At 36.0% G+C, this 26,140-nt stretch overlaps 1 protein-coding gene across 1 annotated transcript in view; it reads left to right on the forward strand.

The window, feature by feature from the left end:
* GRM8 (glutamate metabotropic receptor 8) overlaps positions 1-26,140 on the forward strand; it is a 318,849-nt gene that overhangs the window by 131,663 nt on the left and 161,046 nt on the right. Inside the window, exons 3-5 of the mRNA XM_030449843.1 lie at positions 7,951-8,086; positions 8,528-8,682; positions 9,908-10,045. Of these exons, the coding sequence (XP_030305703.1) occupies positions 7,951-8,086; positions 8,528-8,682; positions 9,908-10,045 (429 nt within the window). The remainder of the gene's footprint in view (positions 1-7,950; positions 8,087-8,527; positions 8,683-9,907; positions 10,046-26,140) is intronic.

Below are 26,140 nucleotides of genomic sequence, written 5' to 3' on the forward strand. Positions count from 1 at the left end.
AAAACTCACAAGATAAAAAATGTGTTGCTTGTGAGGGATTGTTTTCTTCAAACCTGAAAAAAAAAAAAAAAAAATCCGTAGTTTGGTGATGGCAAGAATATTCCTTGAAGTTATTTTCTGTCAGATCCTGGTCTTAATGGGAGCTGTAGTGGAACATTTGTAACAGTTTCTTAAAAAAAAAAACAAAACAAAAAAACCCCAAAAATATTTTTTTATTGTTCAAAATGGAAGTATAAAATAAGAGATCTTTCTTGCTTCATGTCACCTTAGAGATAGACTCAGATGACTGAAACCAATAGCCAGTGGTCTCATATGGATCCATAATTTGTTTTTTTTCATTCCTTTCTTTCCTATATTAAAAGTAACATCTGCTTTGCTAAGGAAGTAAGTATATGTGTGAGTGCATGTGTTTGTGAAATATGAATGGCTGTATGCTTGTCAATACATATAGGAATGTAAAAAAAAATTATAAAAAGAATGGGTGAATTATATTTATCAGAATGTTTTGTGTTCTTTGATGCTTTCACTGAATGTCTTTTAATTTAATTTTTTAGATTATTTTTCAAAAGAATGAGTGAAAGAAGGCTGACAAAAAGCATTGCTGAATGGACTTTTCTAGAACACTAAATGAGTGAGACTTTGAGCATGTAAAGGATGATAGTTCTGAGTAGAAAAGCTCATACTTGCAGCTTACATGGTTGTGAAAATGCATCATTGACCTGTTGGTGCATTAAAAACACCTTTGTCATAAATATTAGGGGCTTTTGATAAAACACATTTTTACTTGAAGGAAACAAAAAATCACTGTATGGACTCAAAAAGCAGACTTTTTTTCTGTTAAAAGACTATAAAGAATTGCTCATCCTTCCTTGTGTTTTAGTGTTTTGGATACTAGGTGACACTTTTATCCTTCAGAATGAAGTATTATTTAAATTATTTAGTTGCTTAAACAATTTTCTTTCCATTACTGCACATCAAAAAGCATTGTCACTGTTGGCTGAAGAATTATCTGTCTTTGCAAGAGTAACTGCATTGTTTGCTGAGGAATTTGGTTAGCTTCTGAGGAAATAAAAAGCCACAAGAATTTAGAATATTTCCATACTACAGGTACTTGGTGACTGCAACAAAAGAGGAGTACTGGAATGAGATTTTATTTAACTGGATTTGGGTATGAATAACAGTGGAGATGCCATGGCATGGACTCCAGTGGGAGCATGGAGATCTGCAAAGCTAAGATACACTGCAGTCCATAGAGCCACAGTAGTGATCATATGGTTTCTTGGGGCAGTTATGTACAGGTAGCTCTGGCAGCAACGCATGGCTGCATTCAGACCTCCCAGGCATGATTCTTTGGCACTAAGAAGACATATGTATTGTGAAGAATTATTGCTTGTGAAATCTGATTTTCAACTTGTAATGATATCTTCCTAGGTGTTACTCCCTGTGGATTCATACTCTAGAATTGTTGTTAAGGGCATCTAGGGATATACAAGGGGATGGCAGCAAGTTGGTTGTGGTTTAAATAAAAATTCCAGCCCAAGCATTTTGTGATTCCTAAAAATTACTGCTTATCAACATCAATGAAAATCCCAGGCAGAAAATTTATCTTACTTTTTTTTAACGTTTTTCTTATCACTTATTCTTTACCATTCAGATTTCTTAGCATTCACATTTATCAAGGAATTAACTGTCTGCTTAAAAAGAAGATTTTTATGGGTTAACAAGGTCACAAGGCTATACTGATTTTTGTCAACAGAACTTAAGTGTGGAGCATCTTGTTGTTTCTAATATCTCTGAAAATCTTCATGTGGAATCAGGTTCCTGGCAATTGAAGCAGACTTCTAATATAAGCAGGTCTAGATTTGCTAGGCTCTCAGTATAACTATAGAAACTATAGAGAGAATAAGAAAAGGGGGAGGAATGTAATTGTCTGTTTTTCCTCACATTCTCTTGCATCATATGACTCTGTCAGACTTGTGCTATCTCCTGTCAGACCAAGGCTGTGTCTGCCTGAGACAGCTCCCTCTGTGCTTCAAGGAAAACTTCTTACTGAGCCTTCTTTTGACTCTCTGACATCTTTCACCCTGCTTGGAACAAGAACTTCTCTGCCTTCACATATTTCTCTAATGTCTTTTGGAAAGCCTCCACAGGCCTGCATTAAAATTTTCTTTGTGTAGTGACCAGTCACATGTAATTAATCTTAAAAAAAGAAAGTGTGTACTTGAAGGGAGCTGAGAAAGTCCTGCCAGGTAGGACTGGATCTCAGATGTTCTCTGACTGTTCGTCTTCAGCTTTTTTTGGGAACCACATTATCTACAATGAAGCTGTCATGAAATAATTGACTTGCAATAATGTATGCTGAGTGAGGTGAGGTCTGTCTCCTTATTCTGAGAAACAGATAACTTGTTAAAGCACACACATAGCTTGGTCCTTTCCCATCTTACAATGATAGGGTTAGGTATGTAAGTGGGGAGATAAAAATATTTAGAGAGTAAACTAGTTCTGAGTAGGATGGTTGTGGTCCCAGTACTGAACATGCTTGAATGGAGAACTGTGTCTTCAGCTTTTCTGATAAAAAAAAGACCCTTTCCTGTTTATCTCACTAGCTGGCCCATAATATAGTGCTGAATCCTAGCCAGGGTGGGAGACAGCATGGCCCTTGTATTTAGCTTGATCTTTCAGTCTTTGCTTTAGGGAATTAATTTGTTAGTGCTGGTTTTCTATCAAGTCTGCTCACTATTTTCCAAATACATATTCAGCATCACTTCTGGCACCCACCTCCACAAGCTTGAGTATTTAATGGTTTATAATTAGTGTGCAGTTTTGTGACTTCAGAACCCATGAGACTGAATATTTATTACGATAAAATCACCCTAAGTTTAACCACCAAAGTAATGCAGGTATTATGTTTCCTTTTCGTTTTAATTTTTCAGTGGTAAAATCACTGTTGTAAGAGCACAAAAAGAAAGGAAAAAGCTTATTGACCCAGTTTACTGACAATATCTTCAAAATTTATTATTTTTTGTTTGTCATAACCTACTTCCCATAAGCTGTGTTATGTAGAGCACCTGTAAGCAAGCCAAGCCCAGCATGGAGCAGTTTGGTTTAGATGTAATTTTTATCACAATGGAGAAAACAACTCAAAAACATACTAATGTAGATCAGGTCTGGTTATGTGCCTGTTTTAAAAGCACAAGAGGTACCAGCTGCTCACCACAGTGCAGAGTACCTGGACTCAGCCCCTGATCACAAGTAGGGCAGCTCCTGTAGTGGCCCTGATTTACAGCTCCTACCTCTCCTGTCCTTCTCTGCCTCATCCCCTGGCTCCAGGTGCTGGATATCACACTTAATAGCTGTTAGAAGACAAATTATACTCACTGGCAGTGTTCTTTATATTAATTGTTTTATTACTCAAATATCCAGAGAAGAGCAATGAAGCTGGTGAAGGGTCTGGAGCACAAGTATGAGGAGTGGCTGAGGGAACTGCAGTTGTTTAGTCTGAAGAAGCAGGGGCTGAGGTAGATTGGGAAAAAATTTCTTTAGTGAAAGAGTGGTCAGGCAATGGAACAGGCTGCCCAGGGCAGTTGTGGAGTCACCATCCCTGGAGGTGTTTGAAAAACATCTGGACATGGCACTTCTGGATGTAATTTAGTGGTTATGGTGGTTTTGAGTTGATGGTTGGGCTTGATCTTACAGGTCTTCTCCAACCTCAAGATTTTACGACTCTGTAAAGCTCTCAAAGGACTGATATAACCTTAGCTTTACAGATCTGAGAACAAGCAAAATAGACTTAGCACAGTTTGGTGCTGAGACCTTTTGTTTTCTACCTGGGGTATTTGAAGAAGTACTTTCCATCAGTGCTATCTTCATATCTTTAACACATGTGATAGATACAAACCCTAAATTTAGCTTCTGTGTCATATATAAATTAGGGAATGGGTGCATTAGGAGTATGGTGCTGTTACAGGTATCTGTTCCTGGACTGGCTGACTGAAATGAGTCTCTGTCTGACTCACTTCAGGGTGTCAATAAAAGCTTTTAGTGTAGTCCTTTCTAAAGCCTGTTCTTAGGTCCTTCTAATTGACTGCGTATGAACATGGCATTTCCTTTTGCTAAGGAGGCAGTTCTCATTTCCTCATACAAATGTTAGATTAATCATAATTTTGGCCAAGGGAAATGTAGACCAATGTGTTTTTTTAAGTGCATCACTAGACAACGAAGGATAACAAATATATTGGAAACCAGAAACAGGGACAAGCAGTTTTGCCAAATCAGTCAGAAATGCTGACAGAGCAAAATGTGTAGACACTGTTTGTTCTTATGATCACAGCCATAAATCCTCCAGGGGCATCAGGTGCCTGAACCATCTGCCCTTTGTCACCCCTGCAGCAAATGGTAAATCCGTCAGTATCACGTACAGTACATCTGTTCTCAAACCCTAAATCTCCTTGATTTGGGTAAATCTCTCTTTTTTTTTCATGCTTCATAAGATTATCTTAACTACTGGCCTCAAAACCTATCCCTTTAGTTCCTCTGCTAGCTATTTTGGAATAAGTATTCCTTATTCAGATTGCTGGCTCCTGTAAATCCCTTTCTTATACATTCATCTCTTTTTGTGTCTGGGCATTTAGCCCAGACTGTAGATTTCAAAGGTGATAGGGTGCTGAGAGGTTGGACATCATAGTGTTTAAGTGTGTTTGTGGCTCTAGCATTTCATCATTAGCTGAAAATTGATACTCTGTTACTTGTTTGAGCAATAGCTCTAAATGCAATATATAAATAAGTGTGTACACAAACTGTTTTGTGTGCTGGAGGCAGTTTACACAATTCATTATAAATGTAGAAACAAGGATGAAGTGTGTTTTATTTTATTCCTATTAGTATTTAACACATTAATCAGTGTATAGATGTTAAGATTCACAGTACATTCATGACTGAACTTGCTGCTGCAATGATGGAGTGGTGTTTCTTCTACATCATTTTGACTGAAAATAGGCTCTTTAGCTACAGCAGCTTTTCACTGCTTGATATCCATTCCACACAGATCATAGATGGTTGTGTATAGTGCATTATACATATGTGCTTTTTAGTATTTGCATATTAGTTCTATGTGGAAAGGTTTTTAGTGGTGTTTTGTTTTTTTTTTTTTTTTGTTTTGTTTGTTTTTTTTTCTTAAGGGCTGTTGCATGAATAGAAATGGTTGGAAAAGGCACTCAAAATTTATGAGGTCATAAATTATTCCTTTAAGTAATTTTTTAGGATCTGTTTTGCTTTTCATACCTGAATGTCGTTGGGGACAGTTGAAAGCTTGGCATCATTTTTCAGCTTTTCTTTTGTTACAGTGAACTTCTGATTGTTAAATTTACAGGATGTTTGCTAAATATTTCAGCCCTGTTACATGAGAAAGAGGCTGTAGTTAATAGCTGTTTGAGTTCCTATCTCAATAGCTTCATATCATTTTAGAAAACTGGCTACAGCTTTTCATAATCCAGTGTCCATCTTTTCATTACTGGGTTGTCAAAGGTACCTGGTGAATGTGAGGGTCACCTGCTACATGGGCTCAGCTGTTATTACTGGCAAATTAGCTCTTCATGATGGGGAGCCAGGCTGTTCTGAAAAACATGGAGAAATGCCTTGCCAGAAAAAGACATTATATTCCATTTTAAAGTAAATAAAAGTAAATTATTTATATTGTATCTTTATACTATTTATAAATACTAAAGACATTTGTACAAATATTTTTTGTTAGAAATGGCTGATGTTCTGATTTGCAAATATTTCCTTCATGTGAAGAAGAGAAGAATTCAGGTTAAATCTACACTGTAGTATGCAACTCTCAGTCTAATAAAATAATAATGCAACCTCCAATACATTGATGCGTAACTGAAGAAGGTGATATATTTTCCTGTGACTAAAACTGGCTGATTTCACTTGAAAGTTATTTTTATACTGGCAGTTGATAATTCCATGCTTCATTTATGCCATGTCTAAACTTGATACAAATTTATGATCTGCCTGTGCAGAGAACTATTGAGGTTGATGAGATTCTGCAAAGCCAAAACAAAAACTGATAATGAATCCCCAGTACTTTTAAAGTATTAGAATAGAATAGAATAGAACAGAACAGTTCCATTTGTAAGGGACCTGCAATGTTCATGTAATCCAACTGTCTGACCAGTTCAGGGCTAGCAAAAAGTTAAAGCATATTGTTAAAATCATTGTCTAAATGCTTCATAAACACTGGTGAGCATAGGACAGCTTTGAACTTTTCCCACTAATTCTTTGAAGAAAAGAAACAAAAAAAGTTTCATAAATAAATTCCTTTGATTTGTTGGTTTGTTTTGCTTAAAGATTAACTACATTCAGCTTAAGAAAGCTAATGTGAGACCTCTGTAACTGTCATATAGCTCCACATCCCAAGCTGAATCTGCCTGGATCCTTGTTTTTGTTCAAATCACATCACTGACAGTGTGTATCAAACTAATTTGTGAAGTACTTTGAGAGGAAAAAAAAAAAAAAAAAAAAGAAAGACCTTGTGATAGGAAGAAACCACTGACAAAATTGGAAAGCCTCCCCATATACAGCATAGCCATCTAACTGTAACTTTAGTTGTGTAATTACCTTTAAAAACATAGATGTTTATATGACCCACATATTCTTATATCAAAAAAAGAAATAGTATCATGCATGAAAAATAGAACAACTCTTCTATAAAATTCTTATTCTTACACTGAAGTTATTTTTCAATGTAGAAGTATCTATATACAGAGTTGTAAAAAAATATTATTTGCTTTGCCTCTGTCTAGTAACATGTCACTATTTTTTTCAGAAATAAACATTTGCTCATTTTCTTAATTTCTGGGTTTAATAATAATTAGATTTCCCATAAGAGGATCTTTTTTGGGGGAATGAGAACAGTCAAGAGCAAATATCTGTGGGAGTTAGATGTACTGATGGACCAATTTATCAAATGTACAAATGTCCTAAATCAGGAAACAGTTCTTAAAGAGAAAAGAATTAAAATAAATTAATGAGCAAGCAGAGAAAGGTTGGCTATGGTATAGAAAATGTGTGCCAATATGGACTCAGTGCTTCATGAAAGAACCTCCAGGAATTTCTCTGCTAGTGTGCAGAGAAAATAGGTAAGAGTGTCATGACAGGGAAGTGGAGATTCCCCTGCACAAGTATGTGAAAGTCATTAGAAATCACTAAGTTTCTGTAGAAATTGGTCCCTCTTTGCCAGGCAGGTACATTGTGAAGATTTCTATTAGCACTTTCCCTCTGTCAGGAGGAAATATAAATACCATCTCTGAGTTTGTGTTCATTTGCTGATTGGTAATTTAGAATATTCAATGACAGCCGAAAACATCTTGAATAATTTAGACAACTTAATTAAGTATGTCATAATAACAATTAGAAGTGATCTGTATGTATTCATTTGTAAGAGAACATTACAAGTTTGCTACTTGATTCTGTAACCTCAGCATTTATTTTTAACCTTATATTCTCTGTAGAGAAAATAGAGGTGTGTGATAGTACCTGATATCACACCATGAACATAAGATAACTCAGATTGTGGCTCCATGGCTAAATGAAATCTTGTGGTATGTCTGGGTTGTCAGCTACCATAATTTGGGGTAGGTCTCTGGAACTCGGGCCAGCAGAGCTGTAGTGTGGTGCTTGGTTATCTGGATGTTGTTTAACATTTTATATAAAAATATAAAGTAAAAGGTAAGTGAGTTGTACTCTTTAATGCAACATTAAGTCAGCATGTTTGTACATTGCATATTTCAAAATATATAGATAAGGTAACTTTTGGCTGCACTGCAGTATCTCTAAATTAGCACCTTTAGATTAGTTTTCTTTGCCTGCCTCGTTAACTGCAGATTATCTAAAGTGTTTATAAACAATGTGCTATAATTATTGTTTTCTCTTTTTAATTTTTCACAGGAGGTGTTTGCATTGCCCAGTCACTCAAAATCCCTCGGGAACCAAGACCAGGAGAATTTGAAAAGATCATCAAGCGCTTGCTGGAAACTCCAAATGCTCGAGCAGTGATCATGTTTGCAAATGAAGATGATATTAGGTGCCCGTTTCCTGATTTTGTGTGTTGAAAGTGCTTCTCTTCACAGAGATGCTCCATTGGTTGGTGCAGAATTGAGTAATGAAGGGGGTTTCAGCTCCAATGGCATGAAGATGTTGACTTGCATTTATACAGTGTGCTAGTCCATTGTTCTGTGGAGATCTAACTTGTTCCTGGTTCCTAAGAGTTCAGCTCCAATAGATCATTATTTGATGACTGAAAATGAAGAAACCAGTAAGAATGCTAGAAAAATATGGATAAATTAACTTGTACAGTACTGTCTTTTGAGTTCACTACAGCTGTTGTTGAGTATGCTTTAGACTGTGAAAACTATTGACTAATTGGTCAGTGTGAGCTTACTTATGCATACCTAGAACTAATTCTGGGGATTCTCAAATATTTAGTAAATGGAGTTTGTTTAATCAGTTATTTGTGTGTTTGCAGGCGAATCCTGGAAGCTGCAAAAAAAGCAAATCAGTCTGGACATTTCCTCTGGATTGGCTCAGATAGCTGGGGATCAAAAATTTCACCTGTTCAGCAGCAGGAGGAGATTGCAGAAGGAGCAGTTACAATTCTGCCCAAAAGGACATCGATAGATGGTAGGAATGCAAATAGCACAAAATTTGCATTTTCTGACAATGTTCAAGCACTATAGGGTTTTTTTTTTGTTTTGGATTGTTTTTTGGTTTTTTTTTTTTTCCAATTAAAAAATCCCCAGCATTTAGTCCATGATTACAAGGAAATCAGGGAAAGCTTAGGCAGATAAATAACTTGAGCTGGCTTTATCTAATATACATTTAATATCTCTGCTGAGATGAGAAGATGCTGAATTTGCAAATAGAGAATCTTATAATTGTGTAATAACTAAAGCATGTGTAATGGATAGTTTCTCATCCACAGCCTGGTGGTTCTTTGGGACAAAAAAGAGAGTATTGGATGATAATTTGTTAGTTCATTCTTCTGGGAGGAAATGAATCTAGGCTCTACTTTGCAATCCTAAACTTAAAGAAGCCACTATATTAATGAAATTTCTGACTTAAAAGTTGTTTGAACCACCTTAGTGCTGGAAGGGTATTGGGTGTATTGGCATCTCTCACTATCTGGGTAAGTTCTCTAAACTGGTTCATGATTACAAAACTGAGCACTGTCGATACTCAGAGGATTTAACCTCACAGAAGCATTTGTAAAAGGCCTAATCCAGATGGTATGGGCTGGTCATTATTTCATTATGAATGCAGTGCTGTAGAGGTGAGACTGGTGTAGAATCTGATCAGGTTTAACAAGGATTCTTTAGTTTCTTGACTGGGGTCATTAAGCATAAGTAGTAGAATCTTAGGTATCCTGGAAGCCCTGTGGTTCAATAGAAAATCGCCTAAGGTACTTGGTAATTTCATGTGGTCTTGAAATTCAATTTCTTTGAATCACAGTCTTTAAGTAAGTAGTGATTTTAATTTGTGTAATTTCTTGTAGGTATGCAATTCTTTATTTGTGTCATCTCTATATTAAAAATTAAGATGTTTCCCTAACCGTCTGCAATGCATTTTTTTTAATTATAGAATTCTGTGGGAGCTTTAACTCTGTGGAGACTTTAACTGCTGTAGGTGTTTAAAAACATCTTGTTGTAGAGAAAAGATAGAGTAATCATAAATATATTATTGCTTAATGTTTAAATACCACTCTTTTCATAGAATATCTTATTGCAGTAGTTTCTACCAAAGACTTTTTCTTGTTCTGACAGTTATATGAAATCTGCTAATGTCTTTAAATTATCTGTCTCTATACTGTGCTGTATTTTAATGGGGTTTTCTATTCTCCTAAATGTAGGATTTGATAGATATTTTCGGAGCCGAACTCTTGCCAACAATAGAAGAAATGTGTGGTTTGCAGAATTTTGGGAAGAGAACTTTGGATGCAAGTTAGGATCACATGGAAAAAGAAACAGCAATATCAAGAAATGCACAGGTAACTGTGAAAGTAAAATATTATCTGTAAGTTATTTATTAGATTGTAGGAAGAACTCCTATCTGGTGATCTCTCTTCTGGCTCACTTCAGCTCTCCAATACAAATTATTGCCTTGTAAGAAAAGTGTGACTTTTTTCTCAAAGCTGAAGAAAAAAATCATGGGCAATATTTTGGAAAGTCAGTTGTTAATTTGCACAACCCAGTGGTGGTACAGATTTTCTTAAATACCTATGACATCAATTCTATTCATGTCTTCACTGAGAGGCTGCCTTTCTCACCCCATCTATAGTTGTCCATATGATTTTTTGGCACATCACAATAATTGTCATATTGTTATCTCTGATGCATACATAGAGAAAATTAAATTTCTTTTAAAACTGTTGAGGTTTTGATGATGGGTCAAGTCATGAACCCCTCACTTAGTTTACAAACTGTGTTTAAAAATGGAGTAAAAATCAAATCAGTATGTCTTTATTATTTGTCCTCGTTTGAAAAGAACAGTATTTTTTACCATATCCTAAATCTATTCTCTTGCAATTTGAGCAAAATCTCTATGTAACTGGCACTGATGTTCTCAAACCTGCTTACTCAGGCATCCAACCCATGCACAATTGCCACGACAGCTAGTATAGCAGCTGCAGTGGTAGCTCCGAGTTTCATCTCACCTGCAAGATGTTGGCTTTTGGCTGTTCTATGCAGGCTTTGCTTCAAGATTGTTACCTTTATTCTTCTGTGACTACAGCTGGTTGTTTATGTTACTTTTTGTATATATAGTTTTTTGCCTAAGGTCCAGGGTCCCAGTGCAATTTCCTTATACCCACCACCCCACCCCAGAGTACTGCCAGTGACCACCATCTCTGTGGCTACTGGCTGCAGCACTACCCAATTTTCTACTAGGCATATGTAAATATGACACTATTGATGTTGACACAACTCTGTTTTCCCATCAGTGCCTCTCACCAAATAATATCATCCATATGGATGGTGAACAATTTTGTTTGCTTGACTTTCCAGGATTTCTGGCTGCCTGGTGATGCTGTCACACAGCCCTTGACATTGGGGGTGTGCTTCCAAACATTCTGCAAACAACGGCTGCACATCAGCACCCTTCTTCGGGGTTTGTCAGACAGACATACTGTGCAGTCTCCAGGCACATGCACTGTTAGTGCAGCACTTGACAGATTTGTTGTATGTGTCCTGTGCCATCAATTTAAAGACCTACTTCACTGTGCTTCACAACACACAGATAGATTTCACATAGAAATATAAGAACCATGCAAGCATTCTCTTGTTTCAATGATGATGATTTGTCTTCTATATTTTGCCACACAATCCACAAAAAAAGCTAAATGATAGCTCATTACACTAATCCTTTACTCCTTGATCTTGATTCACACAGTAGTAAGACCTAGCTGGGTAGCTAACCATGCTAGGAAAAGATTGGGAAAGGATTATTTTGTTTTTACTGCTATAAGTGGAAAATAGATGAGTTTTTTAATGCTCTTCAGGTGAAATGAGTGCTGTATGTGCTGTAGTTTGGTAAGGTCTAAATGTTGCCTCAGACGTTGCATGACTTGTCTCAGACTCATCACATCTGTCAAATCAAATTACCAAGTGAAAAGTATAAAATGGCTAGGTCATATCTTGATAGATTCAAAGTAATTTGACATTTCAAACAGAAATCAATGTATTTCATGAAGCATGGTATGCTCTCTGTGCCTGAGAACAGAAAGAAAACATATCTTCTGACTCAGAAAGTAAACATAGTATCAAGAGATGGGATTAAAAGTGGTCAGTCTCATGCTTATTTAACTCATAAATCAAGGACTGGGTAAAAATAAGAATGAAAATGTGTTCATTTTTAGTCAACTGAATCAGGAGATCAGAGTGGAAATTCAGAATAAACTTCCTGTGATTTAAGGAGAAATGATAGGTGGAGACTGGGGAATGACCCTGAGTCTAGACCTACAGAATCACAAATGGCATCTTGAACCTTCCCCGTTCATTGCCCCAAGCTGCTGTGCACAAAAGAGAGGCAGCAATCCTGGCTGGTTCTTCATACCACTGCCTTCACCCAGACAAGTCAGTCTACTGTGGTCTTCTATGTCTTCTAAAAAGGAAAGGGGAGAATGTTCCACCCATGAATCTATCTTTCCCTTGAAAGTCCAAATATTTTACTTCATCTCAAAGTCTCCTCTAAGATAATGGTGGTAAATGGAAGAAATGAATGAACCCCAACACTTCAGTAAGGTTATAGGAGCTGTTGCATTTAGTTGTTTAGAGCTTAATACTGAAGACTTCGATCCTTGCCCTATCCTGTTTGCCTTTTGTCCTTCCAGTGAATTTTCTGTGAAACTTCATGGAATTTCTAAGGTGTAGATTTCAGCTCATTTCTTAAAAGGAATGTATTTCTAGCTCCTGCAGCTCTTCTAGACTTGAAGACTGAACTTAAAAACAATGTTTATTTTAATTTCACCATTTGTTATCTGGGCACTGATAATAATAATATCTTCTTTGTCTTTTGCCCACCGGCCTAATGTTTTTATCATGGTAATAACCAGTGATAAACTGAAAGAAATCAAAAAGCTTGAGATACAGCCATAATCTGAAAATTTTCCTCTCCAAAGATATTAAAAGGCAAGTTGATAGGTATAAAGTTTTCTCAGGCTTGAGATGTGTTTTGTTAGGCATTCCTGTTTAGCTTAGCTAGGAAATAGTTGAATCTTCTTCTCATATGACATTTGTAATTTCCAGCAATAACAAAACTGATAGCCCTGTTGCTTATTTAGTCAAGTTATCTGTTCATGGCTTTAAATTTTTAGTACCTGTAGTAAGAATGTGTTACCAATGTAATCCAATTTCAAGCATTTTTTTTCCTATGCAGAGACTAGAAAATACTTTGCAGAAAAATATATTTTTTTTTCCATATAAAATCAACAGTCCTTTTAGCACTGAAAGTTCTAAAAGATCTTTCCTTGTTTGAGGCTAAGAATTACAAAAGGGCATATGACTTCTTATTTCCTTCTGTTCTTATACATTACTGATTACTATTGTCTAGTGATATAAGGGCTTAAATAGCTTGTTTCAAGACAACTGCTGTTTAAAAACTGTTTAAAAATCTGTTTATTTGTAGTTTCTGTTACTTCTTATTCCTAAAAGTATTTGTGCTTTGGAGATAGCATAAACTAATAAGTTACTAAGTCTGATAGTTTGCTTTCTGATTTTTGCCAGTTTACAGAAAGCAATGATCAGTGCAAACCTAAAAAAAAATAATTGCTTTGCCACTATGGGGCTAGCTTTATGTGTTTCTGAATGTCTGTGTACACTGATCAAATAATCAAGATTAGACTGGTTCATTGAAAAATATTAGAGATTTTTCTTTGTTTGTTTCTTTAATTCCTTTCTGGAACTGAAAAAAAAATTAAAAATCTAATTGGGCAATCAAATTATTAAACATGAAATGGTAATTCAATGACTGCCCAATTTTTTTAATTGGGGAGAGGGGAAAGAATTCACAGAGAAAACTAGCTTGTCTTACAGCAACAAAATGGAAAAGAATGAAGCACTACAAGGATCAAACTGTTTTCAGAAGATACAAGAAGCCTCAGTCTTCAAATTTATTCAACATTCAGGCTTACTATATTTGATAAAAAGATTTTTATTGAACCTGTGATTCTTTCAGGGATCTTCAACAGCATTTCCTTAGCACTGCAATCTGTGGGAATGAGGAGAATGAGGAGAATGAGGAGATGAGAAGCTTTTCACTCATCCCCATTCCTCAGCAGAAAACTAGACATTGGCAGTATTCATCCTTCGATCACCTACATGATTCAAGAGGAAGGGCTTGGACCATGGTTGCAGGAGATGGCAGAGACAGTGTGGTTCTTGCTCTACTTGAAACTTAACATACAGACCCTCAGCTTCCCAGCTGAGTCAATTGGTGTGCCTGGATTTTGGTAGCTAAAGATTTTGCATTACCTAGAAATACTGTAAACTAATCAGATTTATTCCTAGTGTTTTGTTATTTACTCCAGCTCTTGTTGAGCTCTTAATTATCAGTCCTTCCTTAAGGTAGGTTTCTAGACCTTGTGTTTCTTAAGAAATGCATATAAGTACTAATACAAAGGTTTGAAAATGAAGCAAAGATATCCCAAAGTACTCTTTGCATTGAATTGTGAGGCTGACTATATGAAGCATTGCTCTTTCAGCATAGAAAAACAGAGTGCCAGAAAAAGAAAGCAACATTAATAATGAGGAGGTAAGGGAGAAAGGCAAGAATTAAATTAATTGTACTCAGATTTGTTTCCATTAGTCTCACAGAATATTAATATTTTATTACATTCTAATAAAAAATATCTAAATGAGCTCTCTTTACGCATATATGTGTGTGTATACATAGATTTTTGTTTGTGTTTGAATGCATAAGCATAAGTAGAAACCTGCATAAGCAGGTAGAAATCTAACATGAAGTTGCTTACTCTTTTACGTGCAATGGTAACCCCAAATTTAAATCTGACATAAGAAGATATAGTCCCACTGGGATTTGTTCTGGATTTTCCCCACAGCATACCTTTAAGGCATGCATTTATCACAATATTTACTGTCTTTGAATGGCAAAAATATGGTCTTTTAATAAAACCTCAGCAAAAAAAATAATTAAAAAAGCTCCTTCTTGCACATCCTTGCAGAAGTAGTCTCTCCCCCTGTTTTGCATGGTTAGCATTCTAAGTACTCTGCAAACCTAATCAGCCTTTAACTGCCTATAATGACTGACTGCACTGCTAAAAATAAAGATGGAAGAGTTTCCTAAAGCACATAGAGACCTGTGTAAATTAAGCTAATTTCAATTTGCTCTATCAAACCTATTTGTTTCACTGAAAAAAATCTCAACGCAGTGTAATAGACATCATGCATACCTAGGAGATATGCAGATACATAATTTAATCGTTTTCTATTGATTAAGTGCTTTGAAAATACAATTGTACCTAAAAATTTTGATAGAAAGAAGCTTTACTCATATAAGTATGCCATCATAGCCTGAAAAAATGTATAACTGAAAATTTCAGTGTCAGAATGTGAATCTTGCAGAGGTGCAGTGCACTGCTATTTAGTTTGACTAATGGTTCCATTACCATAAAATCACTCCTAAAGTAGTTTTTTTCCTTGATGAGACCTACACAAAGTTTAAAAAAATCAGCACAGATGTAGTTGAAGCATCTGATGAGTTGTACCACAATTCCCAAAAGCCAGTAAGGCTCAAGAGGAACTTTCAATATTTTTGAGAACATAGAAAGAGTTGCATGCTCTTTGTGTTCCTTGTGTGTTGTGACCAGTATGCTTAGGCATAAGAGGTAGAAAAAGCAATTCTTTCTGTTCTCTTGTGGTTTTTCACCATTTTCTTGAATCGTATTTGAAAAGCACCTTCTAACACACTGTGGAAAGTTTTTTTAGTTTTTATTTATATTTATAAAATGTCTATTACTCCTTTCTGTATGTACAGTAATTCTATGTAAAAATCACAGTAGTCAGATTTGCAGCATGATAAGAAAGAACCAAGTTGACCCTAGAATCTCTGCTACCCATCGCTTCAATTGGACACAAAATACTTTGAGGAACATTTGCCATAGTCTGAGTTCTTTCTTCCTTTGCTTTGGACATTATCTCAGAACTATGAAAATTGTGTGTTACAGCTAGCTGCACTGCAGTGGTCTCATGCTGCCGCTAATGTAGCATTAAATCAAACTGCATCATGTGTCATTAAATAATATATGGACCCAGAGAGCACTTACTTTTGATTTTAAGACAATAGATCATGTCCCAGATGGCACTGAGACCTCTTTCAATAACCTAAATGCAGTTTGATCTCTTTATGTGGGTATACCGTAGGCCATAAATTCACCCCTTTTGCAGATTTTGCCTGTTTGACAATTTCAGAAGCCTGGGTAGTCAATTCCAAAGAAAAAGTTGATGTCTGAGAATGGTGAGTGACATTCTGACTAAATTAGCAAAACTGAAATATGGAATTTCTTGTGCTACACATCAGGTAAGAATGATTAGACCAAATTCTCTCCTGATGGTGAAGAACGGGCAGGCACGAACCTTGTTATCTCTCTGGTGTCAGTGTATGACAGACTGATAAGCAATAGAAAGGAAGCTTTTTACATAGCTTAAGGTATATTTGATTAAAATATACACCTTTGCTTGTCTTAAAAAGGGCCAGTTCTGTCTCTTGTTCAAGAAACTACAGAATTTCATTCCATACTGTTTAATCCCAGCAACTGCTGATGTGCATAGGTATTACTCAGAATGTCTCAGAGCTGTCAGACTGGAGGGGCTAACGTACACTACACATTCACCAATTTAATTTCTTCATTTCCCCTACTGTCATCTTTTTTGTTATTACACCAGTTGTTAGTATTTTAAAATCTCTTTATAATATATCCGGTGGAATATCACTTCTCAGTCCTGTTATCAAAGCTTAGATTTACCTACAACCTGTGTAATTTAAAAGAGATTCTTATTTCAAAATGAAGAAGAAATTGCTGATACGCTTCATAGATATCTTTGTTTCTCTATACTTTTATTCATAAACAGGAATTGAAGTCTTGTATTCTGTCAGGAAATGTCAATTTTAGATTTATTGTTTTACAAATTATGAGTCATATTCCACTGCACATTCATTTGAAGAGAGTATCTTGTCATTTTAGATTTGAGATGTTTGCTACCAAGTTGGGATACTTTTAACACGCTTATGTAGGTGCACAAGTGTGGATGTGTTTGCTAGCAACTTGTGAGACCAGAAATTCATATTCTAGCTCAGAGCCTCTGCAAGAATGCCATATCCTAGCAAATGAAATGTTTTTTTAAGTACAATTTTGTGTGAGCCCCGAAACTGCTCCTTCTCAAATGTAGCCTCATAAAATTTGTAATCAACATTTTTATGACGTAACTCAGATGTCACAAAATAAATGTCCTCTGTGCACTATCCTTGTTCCTTGGAGACAACAGAAAGCTACTCTGTTATATTCAGAACAAGCCCAGCCACTTTGGAAAATGCTGGTAGAATGGGAAATCTGACAGTTGAAGCGTTGCACACCATTCTTCATCAGTTTGCTCTCCCCTCCTGCCACAAACAGGCACTTGCTGTCATTGCAAAGACAGGTTCTGTATAAGCCTGAATCCTAAATAATCCTTCTTAGGGCAGGAAAAACACTTGCTGTTTTCTGTCCTGGTCAAGTTCTTGTAGTCTTGCCTTGTGTGAGGACTGGAAGAAGTTTTAATTTTGTATATACATCATGTGTGCCATTGTTCAATCACTTCAGGTTATGGTGCTTAAGCATTTTTATAAGTATGCACATTTGGTGTGCATACTTGTTACTTGACTAGATGCTTCATCAGAATACAAGTAGTGAAATAAAAAATAATTTAAGTCTTTAAAAAGAACCTTTAGCTACACAGTTTTCAATGTCCTCTGACATGGCCAGGAATGCCAACCTGCTCATTGTCATCTCATGGGAGGTTACTCATCCTTCAGACCCACTCAGTGCTGCCCAGCCACTCCACCACTGTTCTCTGAACTAATGCCCATGTTGTCAAACAGTGCACCTTTGCAGACTAATGAGTATCTGAAGTCCTCATTGTACATTCAAGAGATTTTGGTTTATGTGGTCCTTTGAGGTGGACAGCTGTAGGTGTATTCCTGGCACCCATCCTACTATTTGATTTTTTCTGAAAGGTGTGTGAAAGTGGGGGCAGTCAGGAAATTTGTTTCAAGAACAAATTATAACTTATGCAAATAAAATAATGAGTGTCACTGCACTCAAGGGATTGAATAGGTAGAGTTGAAGAAAGGTGGACCTTCCCCCACCAGTGTTTTCAGAGTTTGTATGGTGAGAGAAATCAAGTGCTCATGTCACTGATCCCTTTGAGCAGGTCAGAAGGATATAGAGCCCTCACTGGGCTCAGTTCCTGCAAAAAAGCAGGATTTACTGATCTTGGCCCTTACTTGCAGAAGACCACCAGTTACAGTTTAATATTGCATTACTCTATTGATTAGCTGCCCTGAGAGGGAAAATGTCTATTTCATGCATAGCTCAATATTTATAAGCCATATTTAATAATCTTGGAGTCTGGAATAATTGAAGATAGATATTTAAGTTTACCAGTACCCAGTTTTTCAGAAGGTAAAAACACCCAGAAAATGTAGCTTGTTTGTCCTGATTTGTAACGGCAGAAAAATGTCATCTCACATATATACTAGGTGAATATAATAGGACAGAGCCATGAATTGCTGATGCAGAAGTTCCCATACAACATCCTTTTGTCTACTAGTTTATACTTAATTTACAGGTTATTAACAAGTTAAAGCAAATATGAGCATAAGGGAAAATAAAATGATAAACCAAAGGAAATTATTCAGTCTTTCTGTTGTGATTTTTCTACTGATTAATGTGTTTGATATTAACAAAGTTTCATCTTATTCTGATGTTAGATACTGCAATACCCCAAGTAATTCTATCTTTTCAATAATTATGTTAATTTTATCATTTAATAAGTATAGGTAAACCAAGTAGTTTCATAACTTCATGGAGTTGCAATAAAAATACTTACTGTGGACTGCTTTTAGATCATTAACATTTTCAATACATTGAATAATTATTCACCTGTGAAATGCCCCTGATTTATAAGTAATTGCACACTGTTTGTGTGAGGGAGTTCAGATTGGTCATCTGTAAACAGATGTGGATGCTTTTTAATCTACCAAGAATTTTATCAGACAAACAGATCCAGCAAACTCAATGGACCATACTTAATGGGCTGTAGTATAAATCAGTGTAGAAAAGGGGGTCAGAATTTGGCTTTTAATGGATAATTGTATCCATTAGAAATAACAATTATAGTTTAATGTCTCCAGAATGTTATTTCTATTCAGTATTTGAGAGAGGTTTTTTTGTATGGAGTGTTCTTATGAAAGGTCAGGTAGAAGCACAAGTGTCCCCATTCTGTGTTAAAGTCAGTGTGTGGGGGAGGAGAGGTGTTCTTATTACACTGAACTTACATGAGTTTAATTGCATGGCTGGGTATAATGATTCTGACCCAAATTCTAGCTCTGGGCTAGTGCATGTTCAGGGTTTGCAGGACTGCCCTTTGGTGGAGCTCATGAGACAGGATTTACTTAATTCTTTAACTTCTGGCAGGTCACCTCCACATGTCTTAGTAAGCTGCTTAGGCTGGTATGACTTACCTTGTGAGGAGGATGCTCATCTCTCCTTATGGGCTGCATATAGACCTATATGACTAATTTGGATGAGTTGCCCCAGTTTGAGATTGCTCAAGTCAGGTGAAACGGATTCAATTCCACTGGTACATGGAGGAGCACCTTTTTAATAAAGTAATCTGCCCTCTGAGGTCATCTGAAATCCTCATGATAGCTCTAATATTTTCTTTATTTAATTTTGTCTATTTTATTATTATTATTACTTAAAATTTTAGAGGTATTTTAGTATCCTTACAGGTATTTTCAGGGATAGAAACTAAAGAGGAGGTAATATATAGCAGGTATCTCTATAAAGCTTTCTTACTCATCAGTAAATATTCCTGGTATCTGAATATGAGACTGTTTGTCTATGATAAAATCATAGAATTTCAGGATTTTTTTGGTTGAATTACACAAAATATTTTAGAGGGACTCATTGAAAAAGTTTATAATCCAAATTTATATTTAGAATTTGCTTAAAAATGAAATGTTTAATTATTCTGTCCAAGATCCTTTTATTCTTTGATGAGATAGTCCCAGGAGACTGTCTAATTAAGGCTTTAAAATCTTTGATGAATCTACGTGATATAAATGATCTGTCACTTAGACAAAAGCAGCTGGTATTGTGGTCTCACGTGCTATGTAGTCTGTGGAAAATAAGTTCTTTTCAATTTATTAAAGTGATCATGTGGGCTTGGGTGTGCTTCCATTAGAGGTATCTTCAGCTGCATCAGTAAACAATGGGTGATTAATGCTGTGGAATTTTCCACTGTGTCTTCAGCATTTACTGATGTTTTGGCAATAAAGGCTGGTCTTATTTGTTACTGTTTTGGTTAAAATTCAAGACAGTGAAAGAGAAGGTCTGTGCACTACACTGCAACCCACAAAATAATAAGACCCAAAGGCCTTCAAAACCTCTGTAATCATAGGGCAGGTGATGTGCTGAGGCCATGGCCTACCGTGCTGTACAGGCTTCCTTTGTTTCCCATCTGATCTCTACTTTTTCATGTGCTCAAGTATAACATTTTGTGGTCCAGGGATTGTATTTTTCAGCTTTTCTTTTTTAACAGTGTTTTCCTGTTCTAGTCTTTCAAGCAGAGAAGAAGAAAAATGAATTGTAATTTTCACGTGTCATAAACCTGTTCAGAGGAGTCCAGTGGAATTTAAGTGCACATGAGAATTGTTTGGCCTAGAAAATAAGGGTGCTTTTTCACTCTTAGTTCTGACTATTGGTAGACTTTTCTCTGAGCCATACCCTTGAAAGAGCAGTTCTTCAGAGGCTCAGATACATCAACAGTCATTCTCTCATCTTGAAATGAAAAAATCATTTCCAGTATCCGAAACACTTCAAGGTAAAATTTTAAATTGTCTCTTCCTGTGACTTTTGAAACTACAGCAAAAAAGAAACAAATTCATTTTATTCCATTTGAATTTTGAAAAAGAGCCCAAGACTCAAAAAGTGGCAATTTTAGTTCTTACATTGTAAGAACTGGCTCAGAGGGTGACAGATTAAGCTCTGCAGTTCACTGAACTTTCTTGCAAGATTACATTACATATAATATCTGACTACATATAAACAGTCCATTTGTATGGATTACTGGAATAATGGATTTTTCTTGTTAACTTTTTTGTAAAGAAGTATTAGCATCAGTAGACAAAAGCAATTTGCAAAATTGAATGTACAACTATGAGACAAAAAGGCTGTTGTGTTCTGCATCCTACTTAATAGTATGTAACATGCCTCAAATTCTAGATAAAACTATTCAGAGAGAGCAGAGTATAGTACATGCTATAGTGTAGCTTCTGCACTTCAGCAGAATTATGTATTTGCTGGGTATCAGCCTTAAAGAGAAAACTTTCCTGAGCATTCTCTGTTAAACACTGCTCCTTTACTCAGGCTCTGATTGGCCTCTACCTTTGCAAGCTGCAGTATGAAACTTTAAGGTCTGAATATGACTTGGTTTGAATTTTGGGTGAATGTTAATATCCCTCCCATTTTCTCTGAACTATTTTCACTAATTCCTCTCTGAAACTTGTTTTTGCATGATGTTTATGATGATGGGAAAGGAAACAAGGGTTGGGAGAAGAGACCAAAGATTTTGCAACATAGTTGCACAGAGATAAAACACAAAGGATGCATAATGGCCGAATCTTTGATGCTGTACCTGGCTGTTGCTTTACTGACATGAAGAGGTATGAGATTTGAGAGGATATGGCTCCCCAAATGAGAGTAATAACTTGGTTTTTTGTGTGGAGATCACAGAGAGGTCAACAGTCAAACGCTGAGTAGGATAAGAAAAACTTAAAAAGAATAATCAGAAGGGAAGCTAAATTGCTTTTCACTTCAGAAGACAAGAGTTTTAGATCTTAAAAATGGGGTGAAAATAAGAGGAGCCTTGTAGAGGCTATAGAATTGCACAGAACCATGAGATAGAGACAAAAAGTTAGAATAACTTATGAAAAGGGTAACAAACCAAGAATACTACATTTTAATTTCTCTAGTATTAATGAAGGGAAAATTGTATGTGGGAGGGAACTCCAGTACGTATTATTCCTTGAAATCTCTGTTATGTGGTTTCTCCATATGTGGTATTTTCCACAGTTTTCCTGTTTTGTTTTCCTCATTTTAGCATGAATCAGTCTTCTGAAAAAAAGAAGTAAAATTTCTTGCCGCCTCCTTCACTGCAACACTGTATCGTGTTGGCTTTGGCTTTTAAAGCATTCAAGATCAAGGCTATATGTTTACTGTCAGTTTTATAGAGGACAATAAAAAAAATTAAAGTGTGCTTTTAGGATTTGGATGGTGCTTTTACCACCTTCTTTGTCTTTTTATAGTGCTCCTTTAAACAAACAAAAAAACCCATTCCTATCTAAATTTTTTATTGGTTTATTTTATTTATTTCTATTCTTTTTTTAATAAAGGCTCATCTGATCATATTTTGCTCATGATTATGAATGTGTTAATTTACCGTCCCATCTGGAACTGGGAATTTTACTCTTTCAGATAAAACCTAATATCCCTTCTTATCTTGAAGTTCTCTGCTTGTAGTTCATGTTGATCATTTACAGTACCTCTGGCTGATGCTGTCTGATAACATCTGATGATGTTATTATATTTACCTGCCTGAAATGTGGATATCTGAAATCTCAAATTATCATGATTTCAGCTTCTTCAGTCTCTATAACTTTCTTGAGCATTTAATTTCCCCTGTTGAGTGTCCAGATCCAAAATCTTCTCTTTCTGATCACTGAAGTAGCTCAATTCTGTGACATGTGTTGATAACATCAAGTTTTATCTTGTTGTTTCATCTGTACTTTAATATATACTGTTAATTCTACACCTGGTCTGCTGTCATTTGTCATACCTAGAGCTCTGTTTGATGCTGTTGAAATCTTTAGTAAGTCTTTTATAAGACTTTTTGCTGAAGACATTTTGCTGAAGTTCAGTACATGAATTCCTTTAACAAAATGTTTTTACTAGTTTTTTGTATTCCAAATTCCTCTTTTTTTTTAAATGGAATTTTGTGTGCTAGTTTAAATTAGTTGTCATTTGATGGTGATGAACTTAATTATATTATGATCAAACATTTCAGGTGTGATATGCTTTTAAAAAATGTGCTGTATAATATTTAGAAATGTAGTTCCAATCCTTCAAAGTAGGCTGCACGGGGCCCACTTATGCATCTGTGGAGGACTGCACTAAACTTACTAACATTTCATAGTTGAAATGAATTAAGAATGATTATAGTGACATGCAGCATGCCTTAAATATATTTTCTACCCATAAAAAATGTTCCATTGTCAGTTCCATAAAGCAATAGTAATTTTAAGTGCCTGTACTTTGCCTTCTTATGATATCTCTCTAGAGATATCAGATGGTTATTTGAAAAACTGCATTATTGATACTTTTCACTGGTCCCATTTTCTATTCTTCAACTTTCATGTGATTAATTTTCTGATAAAAGGATGATGATATAATCCTATTCCTTCCTTTTGACATCCATTCAGATATGTTCTCTGGGGTGTTCCATTTTTAAAAATTACTACAGCACTCAGCACGCATGTGCATATATGCCTTGGTATCCATTTAGTCTTCTTGGTAGAATCTCCTTTGCCTCTACCTTCTTCGATTGCCATCCCTATTTGTGGGCAAATTCACAGAAGATGCTTTTGGGGTAAAATATTTTGCCTTTCCCATCCTCCTATCTTCCTACACTTGTGTTACTAATCTTCAGTTCAGCATAGAAACTCTAAGTGAGAAGTGGAGAAGGGAGGAGGGGGTCAGAGCAGGCTGCCTGGAAAAAGGGGAGCCAAAGCTGTAGGAGCTGTGCCTCGGGGTGGGAACTCTTGGTGTTGACACGAATTGGCAGGCCACAGGGGAGCTGTTCCCATTCCCCTCTCCTTGCTTCTCATCTCAGATAATATATTAAAAATGTTCAAGAAAGCAGAGCATTTCCAGTGACTGCTGTTATACATTCGGGACCTATTTTGGAAAGTGGGAAAAATTACAATAAGGGTCAAAACCTTTACTCTTAATTTATTATTCAGGAAATCCTCTTGAGAAGTGGAACTGCAAAGAAGCTAAATCTTCTGTTTCAGAAAGGATTTTGACATTAGAAATTGAAATTAAACCAGACCATTTTAAAATTCAAAGCAAAGGAGAATTAAACCTTATTTTTCTTCAATGTAAACACTATGATGTGTTACCTAAAAAAAAATCAAGTGTGTGTAACCAAAACTTTCAACCTGATTCATTTCTGAAATGCAAAAATTGCTAACACAATCTTTAACACAGAGGCAATTTTCTGTGCTGTTTTCCCTGGAAACCAAAATCTTGGCAAGTTTTTTAAAAAATATTTTTATTGTGTTGGAAATAGGTTCTCTAGTGAAATTTAGCTCTCTAACAAAGCTTCCTCATAAGTCTGTAGGCTAGGATGAGAACAAATGTGTGCTTTGGGATCCAGAAAATAAATGTCTTACCAGAGAAGTGCATAATAATTTATTGTGCACAGTATGTATGTGAACAGCTATCTGTGCAACTAGCACATAGCTGATGGAGACAGTAGTGGCAGTGTGTATAAATGACATCCTGATTATGATGAATCACACAGATTAAAATGTTGACATTCGTGTGCAGTAGTTTTCCATGTCTCTGGACAATGGATTTATCTTTTTGTGGAGCTGTTTTTTAGAAGAGAAAGTCTAAGTTATGAATTTAATTTCCTCGTTGAAATCAAAGATATGATTCTAGAATGCCAGGTGAGAGCTGGATATACTCACCACTTAAAATGTATGTGTTTCCTGAAACCCAGCTATGTCAATACCTACAAGAGATTGAAGATCTCTGGAGAATGCAAACCCAAAGCTCTTGGATTTATTTTAAGAATTTCTTTAAATCTTGTTTTATGTTAATTATTTCAAAAAATTTCTACATTCATGTCTCTTTTCTTATCCTGGCCTATGACCCCCTTAAAAGATTAAGATGAAAAATTTAAGAAGTTACAGCACCTCTATCACAGGGACATATTACTCAGCAGTTTTGAAAGACTATATTTTGGGGGTATCATGACTTTAGACATGAAGTAAATCTAGTTCACAAAAAGTTGTTGTTCAAGAAAGATGTGGTTTTCTCTGTTTTTTAATGCAAAGTACATTGATAATCACAGAAATCTTATTTTTAACATGAGCTTTTCTTATTCAGAAGATTCCTTACTGTTATTCCTTATTTATGGACACAGTTTTATTATTCTGCCATTGAGAAAAACCAGACCCCTCTTACTGATGGATAAATTTGGATTGGCCAGGTGTTAGAGCAGTTCTCTCTTTTCTCTTCATGCTGTACTGCAGACAAAATTCTTGGCTATTCATGAAGCACCCAAAGTAAGAATGTACTCAAATACATGGACACTGACTTCAACCCTGCTGTGAAATTCTATCAGGCTGTGGGAGAGGAGAAGCAGCCAGCAGCTCTGAAGGCTGAGCAGTCTTCGTGGCTCCAAGCAAAGCAGCCTCCAGTCAGACCAGTGAATTTTTTACTTTTAGTCAGACCATGTAAAAACTTTGAGATTTTTCTATTTCAAAAGTGTGTGTTGAATTCATACACCAAGGTTTCACTATTCCTTCAGATATGGATAACTTAGATACAGAGATTTCCCTGTGATTTGCAATAGTTCGGTAATTCAAATATAAATAAATTCATAATATCTTAGGGTGTGATTTTGATTCTTAAAATGACAGCTTGTGAACAGAACTACGCTATACCTAGGTCCATTGACCATGCATACCTGCCAAAAAAGAGAGGAAAAAAAAAAAGAGCAGAAATGTTACTTCTTTCCTGCCCAAATCATGTACTGCTTACCTGCCTTGTTATTATTTGTTGACTGTAGTGGTATATTAATTATAACTTCCTGGTCAGTAGATCTGTGCTGCCCCATGAAAAGCTTTTACACCTGTAGAAGCTGCCTGGCCTTTGTCCACTTCCCTTGGGCTATGTCACTTACATAAACTGAACTTAATGAGGTGATTTTCAAATGAATTTAATACCTAGAGTATTGACATGGAAATAGGAGCCTGAGCCTGGTGAGGTTGTGTGTCATGTATCCCATGCTTCCTACCATCATGCTGTGATGCTTTCAGCTTTAGGGAGTGGATCTCTCCCTGATTTTCCCTTGATTGCAATGTGTTGCTCCATGCTACAGCAAATCATTCTAATTGCAAGGGGAAGGCAGTAAAGTTTCAAACTTTCCTTCAGTAGTGTGTTAAAAATGCCCGTTCAAAGAACACAGATGTGCCATTTATGATTCAGGTGCTGATCTTTTCCTTTCTGAGATGTGAGAGG

Source organism: Calypte anna, chromosome 1, assembly GCF_003957555.1.
Source record: "Calypte anna isolate BGI_N300 chromosome 1, bCalAnn1_v1.p, whole genome shotgun sequence".
Classification (NCBI taxonomy): domain Eukaryota; kingdom Metazoa; phylum Chordata; class Aves; order Apodiformes; family Trochilidae; genus Calypte; species Calypte anna.